Source organism: Lactuca sativa, chromosome 8, assembly GCF_002870075.4.
Source record: "Lactuca sativa cultivar Salinas chromosome 8, Lsat_Salinas_v11, whole genome shotgun sequence".
Lineage (NCBI taxonomy): Eukaryota > Viridiplantae > Streptophyta > Magnoliopsida > Asterales > Asteraceae > Lactuca > Lactuca sativa.
The window spans coordinates 67,840,774-67,862,252 of NC_056630.2; the positions used below are offsets into that span (position 1 = coordinate 67,840,774).

Consider the following 21,479-nt stretch of genomic DNA (forward strand, 5'->3'; position numbering starts at 1 on the left):
AAAATCGAGTATCTATCTTCCATAGATTTATGTTCCTCTGTTATTCCCCTTTCCTCTTTTGATTTAGTGAATAGTTTGAAATCGAATCTTGCTATTTGAAGCTGAAACATGGGTAAAACATAATTGATAAACAAAGCTTATTGAAGTTGTAACTCTTGTGTTCAACAGATTGACAAAAATGTACGGATGGAAATCATTAACCATAGATCACTAAGGCATCCCAATATCGTTATATTCAAAGAGCTTTGTAATTGTTCATATTCTTCTATAATAACAACTTAAACTACGTTTTTAATTATGAGGTTCATTTCACTTACTCTTCAGGTGATTTTAACACCAACACGTCTCATTGTAATGGAATATGCATCTGGAGGAGAACTGTTTGAACGTATCTGCAATGTTGGAAGGTCTCTGATCAACTCGTATCGCCAGGGGTGTTGTGTCAACGAATAGAAAGAAAAAAAAACGGCTCGTATTTAATAGTCTAAATTTGTTCTCAAATGTTATGAAATTTAGAATTATTCTCATGATAATATATATATATATATATATATATATATATATATATATATATATATATATATATATATATATATATATATATATATATATATATATATATATCAAATAAGAGTAGTATAATATAGATTTCTAGTTAAAATATAAGCATCGTAGAAAAAAAATCATATAATGGTCAAGATTGGTCACAAGTCTTAATCAGTTCTTCATTAAACGCCCATATAGTGTTGATGTTTGATCTGTCTCTATCCTTCTTAATTGTTTTTTTTCTCTGTGTCCTTCCTAACTACCATATGAATGACTCAACCACCACAAAGGATAGAAAAGGTCTTGGATTACAAATCTCTTATGAAGGTTTACTTTAAGGGCGACTGGGCGTGGTGAAGGCTAGCTCGGCTATTTAGTTCATACATCAAAGACGAAAATATTCGCTGATCATCGAAAATAACAAAGTTGGTCGTGTCCGTTTCAAGCAAGGCATTTAGAATAAATGCCTCATGTAAATGTTGAGATGTATATCGTTGAGTTTAGCTGGTTTGAGCCCCAAAATCTTGGCCAACCGATTAGCTCATTTTGACAAATTTTCAAACTAAAACAGTGAAAACTTTTGTCCTCTTCATTTTATCTTAAGCACTGATGTTAAGAAATACGCATCTAATAGTTCATTTCAAGAACACATCAAACCATTTATTGTTTGAGCAACAAAACATATGAAACGATTCATTATTTACAAAAATATGTACCTAGCTATATATCCTGCAAACCATAATAAACACTCCCAATAAAAAAAAGTGTACAACTACATTTTGATCCGTATAAGATGGTGTGTGAAAAAGGAATATATATATATATATATATATATATATATATATATATATATATATATATATATATATATATATATATATATATATATATATATATATATATATATATATATATATATATATATATATATATATATATATATATATATATATATATATATATATATATATATATATATGAGGAGTTTCTAGGGAATCCTTCTATTTTTAGCTTGCTTCACTTTGGAGAACCTAGCTTTTACAAACACTTTAATGGCATCTCTTTGCTGCGAAGACGCACAAAAGTTAAAATTCGAAGATAAAATAAAAGATTTAAAAATAAGAATAATAATAAAAAGATGGTCAAACAATAACAATTAACTAGCTCAAATGATTATTGTCAAGCAATATACATGTTCCAAATAAAAAGTATAACGATGTATGTTTATTAACATAATTGTTTTAAAATTAAAACATGTACCTCTCTTTTTGTAGATAATAATACCAGCAACGATACCAGTGATCAAAGAAGCCCCTCCAACCGAGGCACCAATTGTAATCGCCAGTTTCTTCACTCGTTTTGATTTCTTTCTTTCTTTCAATCCATCATAATTATAATCATAGTTATAATTATTATCATTAAAATTATAGTTATTATTATCATTACCTGCATTCATGCAAATTATCCATGTTAATCTTACTACTTAGTTCCAATAACTAACCATAATAATTTAATCCATGCAGAGATTGAACAAGCGCATACCTTTTTCAGGTTTGAACCCATGATCAGCATATCGAATATAACATTTTCCAAGATACATATCACCCCAAGACGAAGTCTCACACTCAGATCTCAACCGTCCACGTGCCTCCAAGATGCAATCTTCACACTCGCTTAGACTCAAATCTTCTACGCATTGTGCTACACCCTGCACACTGCCAGACCCTCCAGCACGAAAGTATTGTCCATTGCCAACAATTAGATATGCGAGGGCATCATCTATAAGGTTCATAGTAACCGAAGTATAACCAGTTATCGGAGGGCCACAACTTTTCGTCACCTCCATCTTGTCTTCAACTCCAAAAAACGATGTATTATCGTATTTTAGAAAGCACCCATCTAACTGTATGGCTCCACTGGTTGACCGAGGACATGTGCTCGCTACTTGATTCACAGAGCTGATTATACAGTCTCTGCAATCTGAGTTGCTAAGGTCGCCTTGACACTGAAAGAGGCCGTAAACAACATCGCTTGCTGAGCATCCAGGAGGAGAGATTGTGAATTGGTTGAAGTTGGAGACGGAGGCTGAGTTGACTATCGATTTGAAAAGTGAGTTGACATTTAACTCGTAAGGTGTCCTCGTGGTGAAGCAAAGCTTAGAGCATTTAACATATATTATGGAATTTTTGGCGGAAACGGATAAAAGACCGAAGATGAGAGAAGAGAAAATGAGAGCTCGTTGTAGCATTTTTAGAGGATATAATTTCAAACCTCCAATGTTTAAACATATAGATATATAAGCACAGATAGATACATGAAAATTTAGTATTTAGTTTGCATATAAAGCACATTAAACTACGATGGTACGTAAAGTATTAAAATATATTTGGTGTTCCGGTTGGTGTGTCCTTTGCGTTTGTGATAGGCTTAAGTTCTTTAAAATCAATTGCGGTCAAATTTGCTGTAATAGAAAAAGGATATTTTCCTATTTGTTTCCTTGTCCTCTTGTTATTTGGCATCTTTTTATCTAAAAGAAGGTAGATGTACATGGCTATTGACGTTGGTTGCAGCAATGTCCACCCTAGTTAATTAGTTGATATTTGTTTATGCATTCTATCGAGTTTTACAAACCTTTAATTAGATCTTCATAAAAAGGATTTAACGTTATTTGCATAAATCGCTTTACATAATCACCTAATTAACTTCAAACGTAGTATGTATTTTAATCACTTGCTAGACCACGACCTTAATATGAACAAATTAACTCTCAAGCTACGGAAAATGTGTAGGTAAAAAAAATAAATTTTTAGTATATAGTAGGTGTAAAACTCATGTATTACATGAGTTCATTTTAAATATATATATATATATATATATATATATATATATATATATATATATATATATATATATATATATATATATATATATATATATATATATATATATATATATATATATGAAATTCTAAACATTTGAGAAGTTTGAATTTATAAAAAAAAATAAATAAATATTGAACTATTAAAATTAAATTATTTGTTTTTCTTTTAAATTAAACAAATAATTTAGATAAATAAATAAAGGAAACTTATGAAACTTTAATTTAGAAATTTGAAATTATAAAGAAATCAATTAATGAAATTGATATGCATTTATTATTATATTTATTGCAATTAATAAAATAAAAAAAACTCACAAAATACCATGTGGAAAAAAAATTAATTGAAAATAATCACAAAATGACATGTGACCAAATCAATAAGAGTGTGACATGTGGCAAAAAATTATTTATTTATTAGAGATGATTTTCTCAAATATTGATTTATTTTAAAGGATTATGAAATGATTGATTCTTTTATGAATGAAATCGGTAAGACAAAATTTCATAATTGGTCCCTGTCGTTTTCAAAATATCTCATTTTGAAGAATTTTATGAAAAAAGTCACGTCATTGGTGCTTATGGCATGCAAAATTTCATTAATGTTCCTCCTGCCGTTAAATCTAATTTATCATCCGTTAGATTTTTATGAAAAATACAATCTTACCATTGTACTAAATTTACAATATATAACAAACCTCAAGGACCATATATATATATATATATATATATATATATATATATATATATATATATATATATATATATATATATATATATATATATATATATATATATATATATATAAACCTTTTTATTCTCGTGCCTTAAAAATTAAATTCATGCTGTTCCAAATAGGCCACGACCTGCCTTTCTGACCGACACAACATACCGAAACGTCTCTTCTTCAACGTTTCTCCTTCTCTAGATTGCAAGACCGACAGACTTAGCGATTGTCCTTCTCCTCCAAACATCACTCCGATTTCCTCCCTAAGAATACCGATAGGTTTGTGAAAAAAACGGATGTTGTCTTCACATCCACCGTTTCCCAACGTTTCCACCGCTTTCTGAAACGATGCATCGGTTCCGGTATGATCACATCCATTAAAACTGCTCTCCCCCGACCCCTCCTCTCTATTTATTTCCTTCTCTTTGTCTTCTACTACTGGATCATCCCCTTTCTATTTTTCCATTTACGTATCCTTCTTTCATCCTTTTAGGGTTCTGTTGAGGTTGGGATTTTTATAATATTTTATTTCTTTGAATCAAAGAAGAAACTCGAACTATAATCATATTTCACTGTGAGATACACTCTTCAGCACTTCAAAGGTACAAGAACCAACTTTTGTTTTACTGCGTAAACTCTAAATTGATTCCCAATTTCATTTTATGATGGTGATTTTGGTGTAAATTCATAATCATATTCGATTTTCTTCTGTTTTATTTATTTAATTTTAAATAATATTTTAATGTCTTCGTTTGAAATTCCCAGTTTTTGTTGATTTAAAGTCATGAATATCCAAGTAATTTGAAGATGTCGGCCTCTTTTTGTTGTTTGTTGCCTTCTATTCACGTTTATGGGTGGTTGCTGGTCGATGTTCGTTAAAATTTCAGGGGGGCGATTTTCTGGAAAAAAGGTGGCTTATTTATCACCCATTTTGGATCCTGTGGAGTACAAGGCACAACACTCGTGGAACCCAAACTAAGAAGAGATTGGGATGAAATCAAAAATTTTCAGACAATTGGAGGTATGTATGTTTAATTTCTTGAGAAAATTGTGTTATTTGGATCATTCTTAATGAAAGTGATGATCTGTTTGCTTTTCTTTACCTGATATGCTTAATATTCTTTGTAGGACATGGGCTTCTTAAATATTCAAATAAAAATGTCAAAGTGGCAGCTACAAAAGCTCTTAATGGAATATACATGTGACATCCCCAAAATCTCGGCCAGAAAAGACCGATTTTCATTTATGCTTTTACAATATTTTCAGAGTAAATCCTTTTGATTTGAAAGAGTTGCGGAATTTGTTCCCAAAAACAAAACATGATAAAACAATGTTTACCAAAGCATTTCATAAAGGAAATGTATTTTTCATTATAATCAAAACTCGGGGTGTCATGTTCCGATACAGATCAATAAGCATAAACGATAACATTACAAGTCATTCAACAAATATAAACATATACAGACTTGTAAACAAAACTCGGTCATTCTTTTCAGAAGCTTCGCTTTGAGCCTTCTTTATACTTTCCACAATGGTCGAGACAACTTCAATTCTCAACGCTCTTGGCCTTTTCCTTTCAAGATTGACTTTCCGACTGAGAGCATCAGCAACAACATTAGCTTTACCGGGGTGGTAAAGTATCTCGCAGTCGTAGTCCTTGAGTAATTCTAGCCAGCGTCGTTGCCTCATATTCAATTCCTTCTGATTAAAGAGATATTGGAGACTCTTATGATCAGTAAAAAGTTTGCACTTCGTGCAATAGAGGTAATGCCTCCATATTTTCAGAGCGAAAACTACCGCTGCGAACTCCAAATCATGAGTCGGGTAGTTCCTTTCATCGCTATAAACAGCGAAGTCTTCGACTCCATCGGGTAGAGAAAGTATCGGTGCCTCGCATAGCTTCTTCTTTAGCTTCTCGAATGCTTCTTTATGCTTATCACTCCAAGCATAAGTAGCTCCTTTGTGGGTCAAAGCTGTCAATGGAGTAGCGATCGAAGAAAAGCCTTGGATAAACCTTCGGTAATATCCGGCTAATCCTAAAAAGTTTCGAATCTCCGTGGGACTTTTCGGTTGTTCCCACTTCATCACAGCTTCGATCTTTGCTGGATCAACCATTATCCCTTCTTGGTTGACCACATGACCCAAGAAATGGACTTCACGAATCCAAAAATCACACTTAGAGAACTTTGCATACAGCTTCTCCTTCTTCAAGACTTCTAACACTTCTCGCAAGTGTCTGCCATGCTCCTCCTGGGTTTTCGAGTAAATCGGAATGTCGTCTATGAACACTATCACGGATTTATCAAGGAAAGGATTACAAACCCTATTCATCAAATCCATGAATGCTGCCGGAGCATTGGTTAGTCCAAACGACATAACGAAGAACTCGTAGTGTCCATATCTAGTTCTGAATACAGTCTTCTCGATATCTTGCTCTCTTACTTTTAGCTGATGATATCCTGACCTTAGATCGATCTTCGAGAAATAGCTCGAACCTTGCAATTGATGAAACAGGTCATCAATCCTCGACAACGGATATCTATTCTTTATTGTTGCCTTGTTCAGCTCTCTGTAATCGATGCACATTCTCATACTTCCATCTTTCTTCTTCACAAATAACACCGGAGCTCCCCAGGGCGTTGAACTAGGTCTAATGAAACCTTTGTCCAATAACTCCTGAAGTTGCATCATCAGCTCCTTCATCTCTGTCGGTGCTAGTCGGTAAGGTGCTTTTGCTATTGGCGTGGTTCCTGGTAACAAGTCAATATGGAATTCCACTTGTCGATCAGGCGGTAATTCAGGAAGATCTTCGGGAAATACTTCCGGATAATCACACACCACTGGAATGCTCTGCATCACCTTCTTTTCTTTCTTAGCATCAATCACAAATGCTAAATATGATGTACATCCCTTAGTCAAACACTTTCTGGCTTTCATTAGAGAAATGATTCTAGAATTCACTCGCCGTTTGTCCCCGTACACCATAAACGAATCTTTCCCAGGTGGGTTTACTTTAACTATCTTCTTCTTGTATAAAATTTCGGCATCATTGGCGCTAAGCCAATCCATTCCCAACACGATGTCGAAACCATTAAGATCGATGGGCAATAATTCCTCGCGAAACTTATTCCCATTAAGGTCAATTAAGATGTCTTTCATACGATGGCTAACAGGTACAAACTTGCCACTAGCTACTTCGACTAATAAAGCATTATCTAGTCTATCAACAGGCAAGGCTAGCTTTCTACCAAACTCATGCGAAATACAGGAGTAGTTGGCTCCAGAATCAAACAATATTTGAGCAGGTAATTCGTTTACGAGAAAGGTACCTGAAGCGACATCAGCTTCATCTTTCGCAGCCTCAAGTGTCATCTGGAAGGCTCTCGCCTTCGGCTTTGGTGGAATGTTGGGCCTAGCTACCTCCTTCTTCTTCGGACAGTCTTTCAAAATATGCCCCTCTTCATTGCAACCAAAACACATCCTTTTGTTGTTCGGACATTCGTTGGCAAAATGTCCAACCTTTCCACACTTGTAGCAGGTTACATCCTCGCTACATTTCCCAAAGTGCTTTTTCTTACACTTATCACACCATTTCGCTTCGCCTCCCTTTCCTCCAAACTTTTTCGAATCAGATTTCGAAAATTTGCCTCTCTTACCAGAACCAGATGTTCCCTCAAACTTTCTTTTCTCACCAACCTCAACCTTGACGGTGGTTCTCCCCTTAATCATGTTCTCAACAGACTTGGCAGCCCAGATAGCTGCCTCTAGAGTATGTGCCTGACGTACTGGCACCTCATACTCCCATGGGAGTCCCTTCGTATATCGGTCCACCTTTGTCAGCTCATCTGGAACGATACGCAAGGCAAAATCCATCTTATCGGTGAAGTTATTGGTGTATTCATCAACTGACATGCTGCCTTTCGTCAATGTCAGAAACTTGTTCTCCAATTCCAATAAATTTTGAGCCGAACAGAACTTACGCTTGAACTGCACCAAGAACTCTGCCCATGTCAATTGCAGTGGCTCATTAGGGCTCAACATCTTCCCTAGAGTGTTCCACCAACGAACGGCTCCACCTCGGAATTGACGCACTGCATAGATAGTCTGCAACTTGCCTCTGCAGCCACAAGTCATAAAGGCTAACTCCATTTCGTAGATCCAATCTATAACCCCAATCGGATCCTCTTTTCCATTGAAGGTCGATGGTTAGCAAGTCAAAAAGTCCTTGTACTTGCATCCCATTCCATCATTCCTTCCATCACGGTTATCTTGCCTAACTATCGGTGGGTTGGCTTGACCAATAGACCCACTGAAGTTTCCACCTTCCGAGTGCCCTTCATTTAATTCAGGCTCTTCCACACGAATTGACAGTTCTTCACGATTCTGTTGAAGCAACCGTCTAGTTTCATCCATCTGACGATCCAACATTGTCTGAATCATCATTTGCACACCATCCATGGTTATTGGCTCAGGTGCTGCTGCTACGACAGGTACTTGTTCAATCACTGGTGGTTGATTCCTGTTTTCATCAGCATTTCCAACTCCACTTCTTGTTCTCACCATTTTGATCTACACACCGAATAAGGTGAAATTCGATCCTCAATCACGATAGATATTCAAATCATCCTTATTGCTCCGAAACGTTTACATGCTAGTTCTAATATCGTAGACGTACGCTTAGAATCCTACACACATAAGGTTTCTAGATCCGGTCGGCAACAGACCATAGATCCGAACAAATAATATCATATATGGCAACATATAACATTTAGCACACAAAAGCATTTTAGGCAACTTTCCTAAAATAAACCAGTGCTCGTGTCTAAAATATCACAGACACACATCCCAAAATTTCACTTAGCATTCTAAGTTTAAGTCTAGAAATCCTACAAATTCCTAGTTCGCTTAAACTAAGGCTCTGATACCAACTGTGACATCCCCAAAATCTCGGCCAGAAAAGACCGATTTTCATTTATGCTTTTAAAATATTTTCAGAGTAAATCCTTTTGATTTGAAAGAGTGCAGAATTTGTTCCCAAAAACAAAACATGATAAAACAATGTTTACCAAAGCATTTCATAAAAGAAATGTATCTTTCATTATATAATCAAAACTCGGGGTGTCATGTTCCGATACAGACCAATAAGCATAAACGATAACATTACAAGTCATTCAACAAATATATACATATACAGACTTGTAAACAAAACAACTTGATGGTTCATCCATCTTATGCCCTCGCGCCACTTCCTGTAATACAAATAAAACTGAGTGGGTCAGGCTTGGGAGCCTGGTGAGCATATAGGGTTTTCAACCCACAATAAATAATCATATTTAATTTCCACCAACCAACAATAACCCAATTACCCATTCCTGTTATTCTCACTTTATGTCCCTAAAACAACTAACATAAGGGACCTAGTCTAAGAATATTTCATCGGGGCGACAACACATGCTTCGGGGGTTCCTCAGCAATATAAGTCAAATAAGGCAACCATGAGGGGGATGGAGTACAGCGAATGAACACCCAAGTTCGTTAACACCTACAGGTGGCGAACCTGCTAATGTTTCCACAAGACTATCTAGAAAAGTCCGTGGTCATCATCTAAACTCCACTGGATGACTAAATCAAACAACAACGAGGCCTTTCATCTGTTTTATTACACACCAACTATCTACCCATGTTCTACCCAACATATTAGTAGATAAAATATACATTTTTATACATAGTTTTGAAATCCTGTATAGCATGCTTTAATCAATACATATTCCACATAACAGATGAGGCACACACACACATAACACGTATTTCATAGAGAATAAATCATATCTATCAGATAGAAGAAAGTGTATACACATTCACACATATAAACAACAATATACTTAATACACTCAAACCATACTTGTATTATTATCGTGTTTATGAAAGGTAGTATACACTCATTTGATCAGAAGATGATCGGACAGCACTACGACTTGCAGAAGTAGTAATCCTCAGCAGATCTGGAAGATCTTCACAAAAATCAAACTTCTCGCGGGCAGAGCTTCGGCTCGGGAACCGCACTTCCCGGGATCTTCGGGATCTCGGGACTTGCTTCGGGGCTCGAGTATAATACCGGGGCTTCGGGGTATTTCTGGCACGCAAATCGATGCAAAACGGGATAGAGAAGACAGAAAATAGCAAAAGAACTCGGCTGCCCTCGCATCCTATTTATAGGAGGCTGGAGCCTCGGAGTACGCGGGGTGTACGCCTGTACGCGGGGCGTACAGGTCCGAAATTGTCACTGCTTACGTATCCAAAGTGCTCGAGTGCGAGTATCGACATCCCTCGGTGTACGCGGGGGGTACTTCGGATGAGTCCGATAACTCCACTTCGGATAATGCCGGAATTTCCATTTAAAATTAAATACAAAATATTTAATAAACTTCGGAAATTCATATCTTCTTCATACAAACTCCGTTTTCGACGCTCTTTATATCCACGCGAAGGTGAGACTACGCTCTACAACTTTCGTTTAGACTCCGTCGGCTAATTTTAAATTTATTTTTATTATTTATTTTTAATAGGCCGGGACAGAAAAACTTCGTTATAAATTCATAACTTCTTCGTTTGACGTCCGTTCTCGCCCAACTTTTTATCGCTTCAATACCAACAACGAGACCTTCTATCCTCATTTAGATTGCTTCGGCTCAAAACCGCTCGATCTCAAATCGAGTATTTCGGGCTGCACACCGCTAAGCCGAAACTTCGATAAATCATAACTTCCTCATACGAAGTCAGATTTGGGCGTTCTTTATATATTCGGAAACCTCGTTTCAACTACTACAACATTAACCAAAGATATCAAGTTTATTTTACACTTAAATTTTGACGCTTATTTTTATTCTTAATTAATCAGACCATATAATTAAGCAATTAAGCACAAATCACATAATACTCAAATAATACAATCTTATTATTTCAAAACGGGTTACAAAGGTTAACCTAGACTATTACATTGCTAAAAATGGCAAGCCCGGAAACACAGGCGTTACAGCAATTCATTGAAAAACTATGCTAATACATTTTTCTTAGCAATCTAATTCTAACTCTAAGTAGTAGTTCAAGAATCTAATCTTCTAGAAATGCAATCGAAATCCATTCCTTCACGGTTAGATTCTGCTCACTTCTTCCCTTAAGCTTCCTTTCTTTTCTTCGATCCTAAAAAAATCAATTGTAATCTTATCACATTATGTATTAAGAATCTAGAATAGAAGCTTAAAAGAGTTAGTTAATGGATTTTACCTATATTAGAGCCATACGTTTCTACTCTCCCATCTCTTAGATCTCTTAGGTAAAGGGGGCAGCTTCGTTTCCAATGCCCTTTCTCTTGGCAATAAAAGCAAATTGACTCTTTTGGAACATGGCATGGAACTACTTTAGACATTGCCTTTCTCTTATGATCAAACTTTTCGATCATAGCATGTCTTTCGTTGCCGTTGTCTATATCCATAGAGGTCTTGAAGGCAGATTCACCAATCAGCTTTGCTTTTCTATTGCGCCAAACCATTGCTGATTCAACAGCAGTAAGCATATAGGTGAGATTTATAAGGGTCACGTCGCAGTTCATCATATAGTACTCTCTTACGAACTCACTATATGAGTTAGGAAGTGACTGAAGAACCCAATCAACAGCCATTTCCTCACAGACAACGGATCCCAACATTCTTAACCTATCAATGTGTGACTTCATCCCTAGGACATGTGCACACACCGACTTTCCTTCTTTATGTTTACTTGCCAAAAGGGCTTGAGTGATCTTGAACTTTTCAAGCCTTTGAACTTGTGGGTTAGACAGAATAATTTGAGGAGGAGGAGCATGATCTCTTGTTCCTCGATCGAATCGTGGAATATCATCTTCATGTGGAATGCTTGTTCCACGGGATTTGAGAAGACCATAGTTGTTAAACTTTGACATCTACAAAACGGGAGAAAACGAATTCAAGTTAGTTGATTGATTGAGTCCTTAGTAAATCACCCAAATGAGATAGTAACGCTAGGACCCAACACAATATTCTACAACTTGGGAGAGGGATGACGTAACCCTAATTGCAGAATATTTGAAGGTAAGTGAATGACGATTCACTAATTTCCACCACGAAAAACGAAAAAGAAATTAAAGTTTTAAATCTATGAAAACTCCTAGATCCTTTGAGATTCATTGAACTTTCAATGGCATGTTTAAATCTCGATATGCCCCTCTAGTTTGTGACTGGGATGCCGAGGATCACAAAGCGGGTGTGAATAACCATGCAAACTTACATGGTGCCCTCACATGTTACAGTCACCTATTCGATGTGCCGGTAAACCACACACGCTCCACCGAACTATGACAAACATTGAGTCACCCTTTGCTACCTTTGCTTAGAACCATTTAGTGTGCCGGTAAACCACACACGCTCCACTAACGTCTTCACAAGGACACAAAGTGTAATTTCATGGAATTGCATCAATTCACTTTTGCCTAAGTAACTAAGATTGGGAATTTGTAAAACATTTAGTTACTTTAGTAATTCATTATACTTATAATGGAAGGTTTCGTCCTATCCTACCCGTTCGGCTAACGACCCTCCACTTGTCAAGAGTGCGGTGGGTAAGAGTGGATACCCATTCAATCGCCATTTTATAGGCAATTTTCTTAAACACCCCTCATAGACCAGCTTCGTGAATGAGGCCTACTAACGGTAAGACTGACTTTTACTCATACATATATATAATGTTAGACTTTTAATGTTATATATAGTATAGGGTGTATTTTATACTTTTTAAAATATTAGGTGGTCAAATTTAACAATTATACCTTTAATTCAATTAAATTGTAAACCAAAACTTTGATGGATTTATTAAACCTCTATTAATTATATACCTTAATTAATTAATAAAACCATAAGGGTGTGATTTGAACTTTTTCAAAACTATACTAGAGTTTTAGAATTTAACATTCCTAATTAAACTTTTAATCAACTTTTAAATTCCAAAACTTGAGGGCAAGTTTTGAAACATTTCAACACATTAGGGTTTAGAATTTAAATATTCATCAAAATTAAACCATTTAATCAAAATTTAAATTCCAAAACTTGAGGGCAAGTTTTGAAACCTTTTTTTCAAAACATTAGGGTTTCAACTATTTAAATTTCAAAACAACAAGACTTTTGGGTTCAAATTTAAACTATAAAACCTAAAGGGCAAAATATGAAACTTTTCATAACAACAAGGATCAAATAACAAATAATTCAAATTAACATTTAATCACATAATTATCCATATTTGATTTATTTAATGATTTCTTGCAAAACAATTTATCAATTTACTCAAAATAATTAATCAATTATCACATAAGGAAACAATTATCTTATTAATTGATAAATATCTTCAATTAGATCAAAATCATAGTCAAATATATCATGTAATCGGATTAATATTGATCTAACATGATAAGGTAATAATCCATAAGCAAAAACAGCAAGAAAACCCGAGAAACCCTCCATCTGACGAGTTGACTCGTCGAGTCAAGCCTGGACTCGTCGAGTCAGCATGGAGGTATAAGGAGAGAGGGGAGGTATTGAATTCGTTTCTAGGACCACTTGAGAAGGCTAAGACGAATTCACGAGCCTTGGGGTCTTTATATAGGGTAAGGATTAGGGTTTTAGTCCTTATCCTTATCTAGTTACTTGCCCATCAAGCAACCATAAGATAAGCCTTGAAAATCCCTATCTTTTGGACCTTGGACGATTTTAAGGATATCCTTATCCTTGAATTCGTCCATCCTTTAACAAGGATAACCATTGCCCTATTTTGTAACTATCACATAATTACAATTCAGCCCCTCTAGTTTAATTAATTACACTTGATCACAAAATTAATTCTTAATTAATTATTGACCAATATTAATTAAACAAATATGATTTCTCCTTTAATATATTATTCTTATAACAAATTAGTAAATCATAATAACCTCTCTCTTTATTTATTTCTCCAATCAAGTTGCTTTCGTGAAGGCAACCCAAAAGGACCATGCACCATCGGGTCAAGTACATAGCAAAATAGTTATGGACTTAGACACTAATCCAACATGTAACACTTGTGTTCCAAGTACCTTTCATTTTGACTCTAAGTATTAAAACTTTTTAAAAAAAGTCGTTACTTAAGGCGTACCTCATGGTACGCAGAGCGTAGCTCTTTAATGGGTGGCGAAGATTCTTTTGCGTAGGCTAGGCGTATGTAAGAGTACATTGGTCATACTCACAAAGATTCCAAACCTTAATTTTTTAGGTTCAAACCCTATTTAAATGACATTATGACCTTGAGCCTTCCCTTACCTCCATTTCGAAACCCTAACTCTTGTGTGAGAGTTTTGAAGCTTTAGTGACATTTTGGTGCTCTTAGTGATGAAGGAAGACGATTGAAGTTGTGGTGTTGCACTCAAGCTCTTAGATCCAACATCTACTCCTCTTTGTGCATCTTATAAAGCTCAAATCTTGATGTTTTCCTTGCTAGATCTTGTTAGGTTGCAAGTTATGACCTTTTTATCCCAAAAACCTTGGTCTCATGAGTATTGTCTACTCCAGACCATTTGAGTAGCCCTTTCAAGCATTTTTGAGTGTTTAGTGAAATAAAAATGCAAGCTTGGTCCTTGGTATTCATCCATGAAAGCGTTATGGAGTTTTAGATGGTAATATAAGTTAGGGTTTTGGTTTTGCGCTTCCTTTTGCCATGCAAAGGCATAAAGGTTACAACTTTATGACTTTAAACATTCAATAGGATTATATATGAAGTTTATGATGGGTTTTGGTCATAAGAACATCCTATGTGCTCATACAAACCCTAATGTTTGGATCTAGGTTTCTCTATTATACATGCAAGTTATCCAAGACTATAAACCTTAATTCTAGCATTCAAGTAATCATATTAACATGAGAATAGGTTTAACATGTTACCTTGATTGTTATGTAGCAATAACAATCCCAAATCTCCTTGTATTGACTTTAGAAAGCTTAGAGTCACAATTGTCACTCCTCTAATGGTTCACAAACACCATAAGCAAGAGGATGAAGAGGAGAGAGGATGGAGGCTGCCCAAAACGTGTTCTTACCCTAGAATAATGATTCCCCACGTTTTTGGGTCATAAGGGTCTTATATATAGTAAGGCTATTAGGGTTATCTAACAAGGAAACCCTAATTTGGATGCTTAAGCCCTAAGCAACCCATGGACTCCTTTAATTAGGGCCTTGGATGATTTCCTTATGGGCTTCCCATAGAATTCGTCCACACCTTAATTTAAGGCAATCCATGGCCCAAATTGCAATTATCTTATAATTACAATTCCAGTCCCTTACGTTTAATTAATCTCTTTTAGTCACAAAACTAATTACCAATTAATTATTGACTAATATTAATTAAACAATATGATCTCTCCTTTAATATATTATTCTCATAATATATTAATAAATCATATTTAATCCTTTCTCTCCATAATTCATCCTATCAAGTTGCTTTGGTGAAGGCAACCCAAAAGGATCATGCACCATCGGGTTAAGTACATACCAAAATAGTTATGGACTTAGACACTAATCCAACAGTCTCCTACTTGGATAAGTCTAATAACTTTTATGCGTATGACTTCAGATCCTGATCTGCAATTGTAGCTTTCCAAAGCCGCTGTCAACTCTGATCCTATCAGATACGCGTGTCCTTAGATAAGGGATCATATATTCCTCCATTCTAGATATCATATGAGATATGATTTCAAATCATTCTCTTTGTACTATATCTCGATTCCCGATTTATGACGACTAACTAATTGAAAAAATCAAATTAGCCCTAGCCCGGCCGAGCATTTATGTTTGTCATCACTAAACCATCGAGGGGCCCAAAGATATCGCTTTTATTCTACTTTGAATAAAAGGAATGGATAAACTTGGATACAATGCTCGCTTGCACTCACTAACCAAATCACACACAACAATATGTTTTATAACACCAAGTTACTAGTGCGTTTACATATTATCAATGTGCAACCGATTCGCATGATACAACTCACACATCTCGGTTTCAAGAATATAAAATGTTATCGTCTCACCAATCACTCGTGATACAATTCATGGAGCGATCCAAGTGAGTGTGGGTTTAATCTAATGCTCAAATCATATTCATAAGCACTCATGAACGTTGCAGCAAACATTTGCTTATGTCTAATGCTCTTTAGACAATCTACACACCAATTCATGACAGTCTTCATTCATATCTACTTCCAACATATGAACAACTGTGGCCCGTTCGAATAATTCGATTATTCTTAATAAACTCAATTATTCTAGAAGTCAAAACATGCAAATGTGAAACACAAGAATAATACTAATCCCATATGGCCTCAAACCTTTGAGTATAAATAAAACGCCTTTTATTTATCACCATATTGATTACTCATTATTTGTCGTTTCGGGTAATCAACTTCTTACTTGAATTCCAACACTTGTCCCATGCTCCTAGCATGCACACAATGTTTACCTATGGTTCTTACTTTGTGAAATGGATCACATTGACCACATTTCCAATCCTTCTCATTTCACAACTCCAAATCCGTTTTTCATAAGTTAAAGAATATCAAATTCTTGTTACTTATAGAATATGCTAGATTCTAACATTCTATGCAATGGTCCTTTTGTAATGTCACTGCACCAAAGTCACAAAGACTATTGCCAATGATATTACAAAGTCCTCTATCGGAGATTGTTACAAGACAATTCCTTAGATATGATGTCTCTCACTCAAAGTACTTTCCTTTGAACATCCTTTTGCATAAAAGTTTCTAATCTTAGACATAGATTTTCAATATTCAATTCCCAATATGGACACATTTCCATATTTTCCATATGACAACTTATTCTTAATAGAATCTTATCTATTCGTAATAATGTCGATATGGTCCATCCAATATCATGCTTCCAACTACTCACAAGCAACCAATCCTCGTCGAACTTTGGATTGTCCTTTGATAGTTGTTTAACTATTTTAGTCAAAACCGATTCTAGTCCCTTTTCCCTCTAAATGCACTAGAAATTTGGAAAATTTTAGAATGGTTAAACATTAAAGCATTTGCAATTGATCCTATACCCAAAGCATATGGGACACGATGCATAAAGATTTGATACTTCATCAATCTTCTGCCAAAATATTTTATTTGCTATGTTCTCAAAATTCGAATTGTGAAGAAGAATGCCGTAATCATAATCGAAATTTTAAGAACACACTATATACCTTTGACTAAATTTATTAACATTCCACAACCTAAGCCTTTAGATTTGAAATGAAGCATAATATTCTCTTCCTTAATTATAGCAAAACAACTATTTCATCCTTACGACTTTGCAAAGAATGAATCTTGTTTTCTATAATTAATATTGCCAACTTGCAATACTTTCCTTAATAATCATACAATCATAACTTTTATGCTCCCACTATCTTTGACATGTATTCACAAACAGCTTAACTTTCAGAAAAACTTTGAATTTCTTAAGTTCATGTTTCTAATACTTAGTGCTTTGATAATCTTTTATCAATGCTTCTTGAACTTATACACCTTTGCCTTAGATAATTCATATGTTTGTCTAAACAATTAAGACTAATTGCCAAACCTCACAATTCAAATCATGGAAAGGGATACCGTAACCATGATCGAATTCAAGAATGCAATTTTACAATCACTATCTTCTTAAAATCTTTCTTAGTGAAATCATTTCCTCACAATCATTTTTATGAAGGAGGAAATCTTATGACACTTAGATTTAAATGGTGTATTTGTTCCTATCCATGTGAATTTGTCAAAACCAAAGTTTACGACAAATTCAAACTTATATGGATCGAACTTTCTTAATCTCGATTTCTTGCCTTATGGTAGCACAGCTGCCCACCACGTCTTCCAAGTAGTTAAGCAACTCACCATTTCCTATCAATGTACCTTTCATTGATTAAGGTGCCTTGCCTTTTATGCATTCAAAATGAGAACTCATAGAACTCACATGCATAATTAACTTAATTGGAACATCATAGAAACAAAAATAATGTCAACACAATAGGTTGTAAACCTCAACTCGTGTGCTAGTGATGATCAATAAGGTCTATTTTGATTTGTTCTTGAAACCTTTCAAGACCATTTAGACTCCCACTGACTCCTTGACATATAAGATTCTCTTGTCAATAAACGTTTCTTGACAAACAAATATTCAAGAGATAGTGTAGTTTTTATCAAAACACTTCATAAATTGGTCCTAGTTGGTCTTTGTCTTATCCAAGACATCACAACTTTCCACATTTGATGAATGTTATAAACCTTCTTATTACTTATCACTCAATGTTATAATCTTAACTCTAAGACTTGTTTTGGAACGAAGTATGATTGACTTCTTGATTTAACCATTTCTTCAATCCTTGATTCCTCTTCTTAAACATACAATTGTACTAAGACTCACTTAGAGGATCAATTGAGATATGGTTCTTAATCATTAAGACTTATCATAAAACATAAAAGCTACTCTCCCTTCTTCTTAGAATGGAGAAACCTTTATCTTTCTGTCTACTTGATTCTTGTTATTCGTTTTGCTATTGATTTAAACCTTTTTAATCAATTCCGAATTACACTTAATCTTATAAGTATAATCATATTTACTAAACCTTTAGTAAATCATGACGAATATCTTTGTTACTCTTATGGTGAACTTGATCAACACACAACTTTATGTGCTTGATCTCCTAGTCCTTTACTTGACACTTTGTCAATGAATTAGTCTAATTTCAAAAATATGACATTTATCATTCATCGTGCAACCAAGTTGCATGATTCCAAGTTTCTGTCCAATTAAAACATGGGCGATGAGAAACTCTCCCTATTTGGTAAATTCTTGACTTTCCATAAATAACATAATAAGAGCCAAATCCATTATTGCTAATAATAGAAACATTCAAACATCAATTTTTGATACATGCCATTGCAAGGATAAATAAATAATATAAATCAAAATTTATTTTATTGCGGAAAAATTTTGTCCTTACAATGCAATTCATTGAAAAACTATGCTAATACATCTTTCTTAGAAATCCTAGCTCAATAATCTAATCTTCAAGAAATGCGATCGAAATCCATTTCTTCACAATTAGATTTTGCTCACTTCTTCCCTTAAGCTTCATTTCTTTTCTTCAATCCTACAAAACATCAATTGTAATCTTATCACATTATGTATTAAGAATCTAGAATAGAAGCTTAAAAGAGTTAGTTAATGGATTTTACCTATATTAGAGCCATACGTTTCTACTCTCCCATCTCTTAGATCTCTTAGGTAAAGGGGGCAGTTTCATCTCCAATGCCCTTTCTCTTGGCAATAAAAGCAAATTGACTCTCTTGGAACAGGACATGGAACTACTTCAGACATTGCTTTTCTCTTATGATCAAACTTTTTGACCATAGCAAGTCTTTTGTTGCCATTGTCTATATCCATAGAGGTCTTGAAGGCAGATTCACCAATCAACTTTGCTTTTCTATTGCACCAAACCATTGCTGATTCAGCAGCAATAAGCATATAGGTGAGATCTATAAGGGTCACGTCGCAGTTCATCATATAGTACTCTCTTACGAACTCACTATATGAGTTAGGAAGTGACTGAAGAACCCAATCAACAGCTATTTCCTCACAGACAACGGATCCCAACATTCTTAACCTATCAATGTGTGACTTCATCCCTAGGACGTGTGCACACACCGACTTTCCTTCTTTATGTTTACTTGCCAAAAGGGCTTGAGTGATCTTGAACTTTTCAAGCCTTTGAACTTGTGGGTTAGGGAGAATAATTGGAGGAGGTAGAGGAAGTGAAGCATGATTTCTTGTTCCTCGATCGAATCGTGGAATACCATCTTCATGTGGAATGCTTGTTCCACGGGATTTGAGAAGACCACAGTTGTCAAACTTTGACATCTACAAAACGGGAGAAAGTGAATTCAAGTTAGTTGATTGATTGAGTCCTTAGTAAATCACCCAAATGAGATACTAAGTCTAGGACCCAACACAATATTCTACAACTCGGGAGAGGGATGCTGTAACCTAAATTGCAGAACATTTGAAGGTAAGTGAATGACGATTCACTAATTTCCACCATGAAAAACGAAAAAGAAATTTAAGTTTTAAATCTATGAAAACTCCTAGATCCTTTGATATTCATTGAACATTTCAATGGCATGTTTAAATCTTGATATGCCCCTCTTGTTTGTGACTGGGATGCCGAGGATCACAAAGCAGGTGTGAATAACCATGCAAACTTACATGGTGCCCTCACATGTTACAGTCACCTATTCGATGTGCCGGTAAACCACACACGCTCCACCGAACTATGACAAACATTGAGTCACCCTTTGCTACCTTTGCTTAGAACCATTTAGTGTGACGGTAAACCACACACGCTCCACTAACATCTTTGCAAGGGCACAAAGTGTAATTTCATGGAATTGCATCAATTCACTTTTGCCTAAGTAACTAAGATTGGGAATTTGAAAAACATTTAGTTACTTTAATAATTCATTATACTTATAATGGAAGGTTTCGTCCTATCCTACCCGTTCGGCTAACGACCCTCCACTAGTCAAGAGTGCGGTGGGTAAGAGTGGATACCCATTCAATCGCCATTTTATAGTCAATTTCCTTAAACACCCCTTATAGATCAGCTTCGTGAATGAGGCCTACTAACGGTAAGACTGACTTTTACTCATACATGTATATAATGTTAGACTTTTAATGTTATATATAGTATAGGGTAAATTTTACACTTTTAAAATACTAGGTGGTCAAATTTAATAACTATACCTTTAATTCAATTAAATTGTAAACCAAAACTTTTATGGATTTATTAAACCTCTTTTAATTATACACCTTAATTAATTAATAAAACCATAAGGGTGTGATTTGAACTTTTTCAAAACAATACTACGGTTTTAGAATTTAACATTCCTAATTAAACTTTTAATCAACTTTTAAATTCCAAAACTTGAGGGCAAGTTTTGAAACCTATTTCAAAACATTAGGGTTTTAACTATTTAAATTTCAAAACAACAAAACTTTTGGGTTCAATTTAAACTATAAAACCTACAGGGAAAATATGAAACTTTTCAAAGCACAAGGATCAAATAAAAAATAATCTAAATTAACATTTAATCACATAATTATCCATATTTGATTCATTTAATGATTTCTTGCAAAATAATTTACCAATTTAATCAAAATAATTAATCAATTATCACATAAGGAA

At 34.8% G+C, this 21,479-nt stretch overlaps 1 protein-coding gene across 2 annotated transcripts; it reads right to left on the reverse strand.

Moving 5' to 3' along the window:
• Positions 1-1,485: 1,485 nt before the first annotated feature.
• Positions 1,486-2,848, reverse strand: LOC111882777 (plasmodesmata-located protein 6). 2 transcript variants are annotated; one of them, XM_042897441.2, is made up of 3 exons: positions 2,089-2,846; positions 1,807-1,992; positions 1,486-1,612 (listed from the first exon to the last, which is right to left on the reverse strand). In XM_042897441.2, the coding sequence occupies exons 1-3, from the start codon at positions 2,792-2,794 to the stop codon at positions 1,596-1,598; spliced, it is 909 nt and encodes a 302-aa protein (XP_042753375.1). In that variant the 5' UTR covers positions 2,795-2,846; the 3' UTR covers positions 1,486-1,595. The 2 variants fall into 2 exon arrangements, with proteins under 2 accessions (XP_042753375.1, XP_023734912.2); XM_023879144.3 differs by lacking the exon at positions 1,486-1,612 and having other exon boundaries at positions 1,619-1,992; positions 2,089-2,848.
• Positions 2,849-21,479: the final 18,631 nt, after the last annotated feature.